Source organism: Chaetura pelagica, unplaced genomic scaffold (genome assembly GCF_000747805.2).
Source record: "Chaetura pelagica isolate M959 unplaced genomic scaffold, ChaPel_1.0 scaffold438, whole genome shotgun sequence".
Classification (NCBI taxonomy): domain Eukaryota; kingdom Metazoa; phylum Chordata; class Aves; order Apodiformes; family Apodidae; genus Chaetura; species Chaetura pelagica.
This window is the reverse complement of record NW_009954113.1, coordinates 859642-867080: the sequence shown is the minus strand read 5'-3', so window position 1 is coordinate 867080 and position 7439 is coordinate 859642. Positions and strand designations below refer to the sequence as shown.

Below are 7439 nucleotides of genomic sequence, written 5' to 3'. Positions count from 1 at the left end.
TCACCCGCAGTTCCTAAAGCAACGGGAGCAGGCGGTGCTCCCTCAGATGCGGTGTCTCCTGCTTGCATGACAGCTTCCCACCTCCAGAGCTTCATCTCCGGGCTCTAATTGATGCCTGTCACGATGCTCAGCTCCCCCAAGCCTGTAGCCAGAGCACAGGCTGGCAGCATGCGGGACATCCCACGGGTTGGCTTTTCCAGCCTTGAGCCCTGTCCCCTGGTGACACATCCTTTTTGGTCCCTTGGGAGAGGGAAGAGAGCCCAACTTCTCCAGCGCCGGCATTGTGAGGGGCTGCCTTTCCCGCCGGGAGGCGCTGCAGGAACTCCTGCCACCTCACCCTGCCCCTTGCCACTCCAAAGGAGTCCCACTCTGTGCCTCAGTTTCCCCACGTGTAACATCAAGGACAGCACTGGAAGCACTGTGCATACTGTTGCATTGGGGTTTGCTGCTGGCTTTGGAGGAGACAGCCTGTGGATCCTGCAGTCAGAGGTGTTCCCATCCCACGCCGTGGCAGGAGGTGCTGGGTGGCTCTGTGTGCTGCCATGAGGAGCAGGCCCGCAGCATCCACAGGAGGTGACAGGCTGCATCCATCTCTACAAATCCATAAATGCAGCTGGGCAGAGCCAGGATATTCTCTCTGCCTGTACAGCAGTGGCACATGGACCAGGCTGCTGGGGTTGTTGGATGGATGAGCAGGAGTGGTAAGAGCCTGTTCACAGCCAGACCCTTCCCCAGGCTGTGCCATAAATTTCCCCTTCCACGGACACAGCTGTGCTGCCTCACTCTGCATCCATGTCTGGCAGTGTGTAACTGAGTCCCCTTTACAGCCCCTGCCTGGTCCTTGGCTCTTCCCTCTCATGGCACAGTTGCAGGGCTCTGGCATGGGGAGAGCTGAGCCTGAAAGGGCAGCCAGGAGAAATCCAAAGCAAACAGGAGGGTGTTTAAAGTCTAAATGTGCTTGTTTTGCTTTGGAGGCAGGAGTTGGGGGGGAAGGCCACAGGAAAAAAAAGAACCTTTTTTTCCCCAAATGCTAAGTGGGAGGCCAGCAGCTGCCAGAGCATTTGCCTCCTTCCCCAGGCCTGCCAGGCAGCCTTGCCAGTGCCCACGGTGTTGGAGCTGCTCAGCACTGCTCCCGAGTGGTGCTGAGGAGACCCACAAGCAGGAGGGGAGAAGTGGGATGGCAGGACCCTCGGGTAGGTGACACTCCTGGCCATGCTCACCCAGGAGTCAGCTTCCATGCTCAGCCATGGCACTGGGTGCTCGTTTGTGGCTGTGCTCAGTTTGGGATACAGCTGTGCAGCCCCCCCAGAGGGGACTGGTGGTGCTGGGAGGATGCAGGAGCAGCTGGAGAGCATCCCCAGGACCACGGGCAGCGTGTGGGGTCACGGGCAGCCCTGTGCCCAAGCAGCTTCTGGGTGCTGCTCCGAGCAGCATTTTCAGCAGCATGTCTGGCAGCACTCCTGCCAGCACAGAGGGGTTTGAGGTTTTCCTGGCTTGTGTCTCCCCAGGAACCTTCCGAGGAGTCTGCAAGAAAATCGATCACTTCCCCGAGGATGCAGATTACGAGCAGGACACAGCCGAGTATCTCCTCCGTGAGTTTGCTTTCCTGGGGCACGTTGGAGCTGCACGTGCTCCCCAGGGAGCCCCACACTGTGCTGGCACCCCCTCTCCATTCCCCTGTGTTTCATCCAGCAAATCTCCCCACCGCTGGCAGGAGGCTGGTTGATCGCAGCCCCCAGGGTCCCCGCTCAGCAATAGTGACCCCTGGGTTCCTTGGCTCCATCAGGCCACAGGAGCAGCATTAATGGTGCTTTTGGCACCTGCTGTCCCTGTGACTGGTCCCAGCAGCTGCTGTGCAGCTCGTCACGCCACAAGGGTGGCTGGTGACCAGGACCCCACAGGTCCCTGGTGTGGAACCATGGGGGTGCTGTTTTGGAGCCAGTCTCTCTGTTATAAAATCCCAGACTGGTTTGGGTTGGGAGGGACCTTAAAGATCATCTGGTCCCACTCCCCCTGCCATGGGCAGGGACACCTCCCACCAGACCAGGTTCTTCCAAGCCCCATTCAACCTGCCCTTTAACACTTCCAGGGATGGGGCAGCCACAGCTTCTCTGGGCAACCTGTTGACCATGGGCAGCCTCTTGTTGGATCAGGACATTCATCCAGGTGTGGTGACCTCTGCAATTGCCCCTGCTGTTTGGATGGAGTGAGGTGCTGTTAACCTTGCTCAGTGCTCCTTGCATCTTAGTGGTTACTTTTCACATGGATTTCATCATGGATTTTCAATGAACACAATGAGCACTTCATAAATAGTTTTTAATGGAATCTGTTTGCAATTTTAATAGATTAGCATTTAAGTTCTTCTCCCACCCCCTCCCACACTTTAAATAAAGAGTCTATTTTTAAGCCCCCAAAATGGCATTTTAATGGGGTTTTGCTGTATTTCCGTGCTTTCAGTAAAGGCCCTGATAGAGGAATAAGAGCCCAAACCCAGGCACAGAGTATTTTCAGTGCAGCAAGTAGTGATTTGTGGCATTTATTACTCCTCACTCTTGTTTTAGAAGCTGAGTTTCTGATGGACCATATAGAAAAGCCCCTTCTTTGTGTATCATTGGATCAGTGACTCCTGAGCGTGCAGAGATGGGCCCTGCAGAGCTAATCCCTGTGTGGCTGGAGCCCAGCCAGGGTAACAGCATCACACCTGCTGGCCTTGGGGGGCTTTCTGTCCATTTTGGTGATCTCCCTTCCCTATGTCAGAAAACAACTTTTTGTTGAGTTTTGGCTGTGTTAGTTTGTAACTCCTGACTCCTGAAGCAGGTGGGATAGTTTATGGACCTGAGGGATGGGTTCCTGACCCTTAGGGTTGCAGCATCACTCCCTGCCAGCCTGGCGGGGTGGGGGGGTCTGCAGTCCCCAGGCTCCAGAGCCTCACCCCTACCCTAAACCCAGGGTGGTGTGGTTGGTAACAGGAGGGCAAATTAGTGGTGCTGCCTGTGTGGTGAGGCTGCAGGAAAGAATTCCTTGAAGTAGCCTAGCAGGAAAAAAGAAGAGACTCAGGGTTTAAGCTGGTTTTGTGACCCTGAACCGCAGGGTTTGCAGGGCTGATGCTGCAGGGCAAACTTGGAGCAGAACAGCTCAGGGATAGGCAGAGGATGCAGAGGGACCTGTGCTGGGTCTCCTGCACCCTTCAGGGCAGCACTTGAGGGTGCCACTGGCACCCCTCTCTGCGGGTGCTGCCGTTGGGGGGAGGTGCTGGCAGCCCCCACAGCAGCAGCGATGCTGGGGGCTCACCCTGTCCCCTCCTTGTCTTGCAGGTGCAGTGAGAGCATCCAGCATCTTCCCCATCCTCAGCGTGGGGCTGCTCTTCTTTGGGGGCCTGTGCGTGGCAGCCAGTGAGTTCTACAAGAGCAAACACAACGTCATCCTCAGCGCCGGCATCTTCTTCGTCTCTGCAGGTAGGAGCTGCCCGGCGGGGTCGGAGCAGGGGGATCTCCTGGTGGGGAGGACACTGGGGAGCTGGAGATGGGTTGTGGTTTCTTCTGGGCACAGAGGGATTCTGGGGTTTGTGAGCGGTCCTGACCCGGTGGAAAAATCCTCATTGCAGCAAAAAGCCAGGAGAGGTTTCTGGCAAGTTGTCACTGTGGTAGGCAGCACGTTTAGTGTTCACCTGGGGCAGGTTTTGGGGGCTGCCCAGCAGTGGGCTGTGGCACCAGGGAGGACTGGGAAGCAGGCAGAGGGGCTGCCACTGCCCTGCAAGGAAAATCACTCTCGAGGCCGTTCCCCCTGCATTACTCACTTCTCTGTGCACTGTTGCCCAGCGCTTCCACTGATTATTGTGTGACAATGTCTTTGTCTCAAGGAGCTGCTCCATTTTGTAGGGTTTGTTTTTTTTTCTTCTACCCACAAAGAGACAAATTGCTCTTCCTCCTTTGGCTGGCAGGAGCTGCTGATGCAGATGAGAAAACAACAGAAAGAACATAATCAATTCATTAAGTAAACCCAGGAATACATCAGCTGCTCCCCAGCCCCGTGGAGCTGCTGGTAGTGCAAAACCAGCCCAGATTCTGAATAAGGCTTCCAGGCTCCACCAGAAATGAAAATAGTTTGAGTCGTTCCCACTTCCCTGTGCTCCCAGGGCTACGGCAAGCAGGGGTTCATGCCAGAGGGATCCCTATTGATCCCTGCTCTGGCCTTGGCCCCTGGCTGATCTCCTGCAGTTGGTTGCTTAGTGAGCAGCTCAACAAAGCAAAACCAGCTCTTGAAATGTCCCTTTTCTGAACAAAATCTTTCCTGCCTCTTCAATAGAAGTGAACTGGGTGTGTGTGGGTATAGTTGGGACAGCAGCTGAGGTCTGTGAGGGGTTTGGCCCTGGGGTGCTGGTGGGTGGGTGGGTGCTCCATGGGGATGCAGCCGTGGCTCCTGGCACTCTCTCCATGGGTCTTGGTGGCAGAAAGACCTAGCTCCTCGTGCTAGGAGGGGACTGGGGGCTGCCCTTCCCTGTCCCTCTCCCATTGCCAAGGGAGCCCCTCTTCCTCTCCCTCTCGTCCTCCCCTGAAGGTCTCAGCAACATCATCGGGATTATAGTGTACATCTCAGCCAACGCGGGGGACCCGGGGCAGAGCGACTCCAAGAAGAGCTACTCCTACGGCTGGTCCTTCTACTTCGGAGCCTTGTCCTTCATCATCGCCGAGATGGTGGGGGTGATCGCCGTGCACATGTACATCGAGAAGCACCGTCAGATCCGCGCCAAGTCGCACTCGGAGCTGCTGAAGAGATCGGCCTTCACCCGCCTCCCCCCGTACAGGTACCGCTTCCGCCGGCGGTCCAGCTCCCGCTCCACCGAGCCCCGCTCCCGGGACCTGTCGCCCGTCAGCAAGGGGTTCAGCACCATCCCCTCCACCGACATCTCCATGTTCACCCTCTCCAGGGATCCCTCCAAGGTCACCATGGGGACGCTGCTCAACTCGGAGCGGGACCACGGTTTTTTACAGGTCCATAACTCCATCCCCAAAGAGTTCAAGGAGTCTTTGCACAACAACCCGGCCAACAGACGAACCACGCCGGTCTGAGGGGGCAGGGGCGTGTTGGGGGCTGCATGACATCATCCTCGTGACGGTGTAACCCGTGAAATCCCATTTTTAAGGACAAAGCCAGGTGGCTCCCGGTGCCCCTACCCGTGAGGCTGGTTTGTCACCCCCAAAATGCCACCCGTCAGGCCAGGGCCCACAGTGGGATCGGGACCCTTGGCACGGAGGGGCTGGGGGCTGCTCTGGGATGGGACCCTGGCCGTGGTGCCCTGTGGACTGAGCGGGGCTTCCATCACCACCTGACGGTGGCTTCTCGAGGTCTCCATCGTTAATGTTGATCATAACCACAGTGTTCCCGTAGCTGTATGTCCCATGGAAGTGCTGGCCATAGCCCTGTCTGTGAGAATCCTTAACCTGGTAGTTACATTTAAGCGAAATTGCCTAGAAATCTGGCGTTTGAAGCGCTGAGTCGGGGCCATAGCCAGTGCTGGTGTTACCAACCCCCTTCCCTCTCGTGGTGGATGGAGTGCTCGGGCTGGGTTTCTCCGTGGCATTTCGTGCATGCATTAAATAGCTTGGAATTCAATTTTGTCATGTCGGGTTGGAAGAAACATCCTTTTGCAATTTTCTGTGGTCTTGAAAGGGCTTCTTTCTTTCCTTCTTCCTTTCCTTTTTTCTTCCTTTGGTGCATTTGGGCCATGAAAGGACTCAGGAGCAGAATTCCTCCAATGACTGGTAGCAGTTAGCCAGTGTTTAGTTAACCCCTAATGTTGCAAGAAAATGAATTAATTCCCTAAAATTAATACACGCCCAGTCACAAATCATTGTCTGGGCACAACCAAGGAGGCAACACTTGGGCTGGTGGTTCTGAAGCTGGGCTGGTGGTTCTGAAGCTGGGCTGGTGGCCAGGCCACGGGCTGCATGCGGGTGGTGTGTGATTATGTAATGCTGGGAGAGCAGTGAGAAAACAATAAAATCGTCCAGTTTGGTAAGGAGGTGACTTGGCTGAGGAGGTGGCACTGAGCCTGCTGCAGGCCCTGTCCCACTGGAGTTTGATGGCAGCTTTGACCTCTGCTGCAGGGTGCCAAGGTTGGAGCTCCCTGGCTACAGGGGATCTGGAGGAGCAGCCCCCCATGGCCCTGACCCTGCTCTCCTACCCTGAGGGGGTGCAGGGGGTGAGGTGGGTGTGCATGGCTGCCCTTGGCCAGTCCCTTCTGCCAGGGCTGCCCTCAGCTGTGTCTGGGCCCTTCATCTCTCTTTCCATTTATTTGCTACTACTGCAAAGGGAGTTTGCATGGGAAGACCAATTCAGATGCTAATTAGGCCTCTTAATTGCTGATTGCATGTATTAAAAAGTGTGGAGGCAGGGTAGCTGCCTCCTCTGATCTTGGGGAAGTATTTAAAAGCAAAGTGGCAAAAGGACCAGCGGTGTCAAGGACAGGGTGACCTGTTCAGTCTTCCCTGGCGCGTGGGTGGCAGCTCCTGCTCTGCTCCCTCCCACTGCCCCTTTCCTAGGGCTTGGGTCCTGCCAGAACCACCTCTGAGCAGATGTGGAGTTTGCTTGAGTAATGTGGCAACACACCCCAGATCTGAAATTAAATCCCTACAATCTTGCCAGGGAGGCTGTGGGCTCAGCCAGAGCAAGGGGATCCTGGTGTGGGACCAGCAGTTCCCAGCCAGGCTGAGGAGAAGGAGAGATGCTCAGAGAGGGAATTCTGATGGGCTGGCTGCTGGGATGGATGCCCATGGAGCAGCACTTTTAAGCAGCTCATTAGAGCCTCTGATGGTGAAACAATCAGACCTTCCTTTACCATCCCACCATGCTGGCAGTGTTGGCTGCAGCAGTGCCCACCCCATGGGTTACGGTGCCATGGGCAGGAGCCTTGTTCTGGGGGGGTTGTGGTGTCATGGGCAGGAGCTTTGCTCCAGCTGCACCAACACTGCCCAGAGCATCACCAAGCTTTAGATTTTATACACACACACTTTGTGGCTTAAAAAAAAAGATGTAAATTTTTTTTCAGAGTTGAATCTCCAACGCCCTCATGATACATTTCTTGTTATGTGTCAGCAAACTGAAGCATCTGTTTGTCAGGGGCCAGATGCTGCTCTGCCACGTCCTGTGCATATGTGGGACACTCAGTGCCTTGGGGTGTCATTAAAGCCACATTTGGGGCAATTTGTGGTACCAGTGTTTTTCTTGAGGGCCAGTGAGGCAGGAGATCAGTTGGGAAAGGATTTTGCCTCATTTCAAAGAGAGGATTGATTTTCTGAAGTTAACCAAGTTATCCTCTAAGTAATTGAAAAGAAGCAGGAGGTGCCCCAGGCTGTGTGCTGGTGCCGTGCTGGGTGCCACAAGGCAGGCAGGTACCAGGGAGCCAGACACCAGACGGTTTGCTCTTAATTGAGGCTGAA

The 7439-nt window shown here is 55.4% G+C and overlaps 1 protein-coding gene across 1 annotated transcript; it reads left to right on the top strand.

Annotated features, from left to right (window-relative positions):
- The first annotated feature begins 1177 nt into the window (after positions 1-1177).
- On the top strand, positions 1178-5243 carry CACNG3 (calcium channel, voltage-dependent, gamma subunit 3). Its single transcript, XM_010002598.1, has 4 exons — positions 1178-1193; positions 1509-1592; positions 3315-3455; positions 4558-5243. The coding sequence occupies exons 1-4, from the start codon at positions 1178-1180 to the stop codon at positions 5067-5069; spliced, it is 753 nt and encodes a 250-aa protein (XP_010000900.1). The 3' UTR covers positions 5070-5243.
- The last annotated feature ends 2196 nt before the right edge of the window (positions 5244-7439 follow it).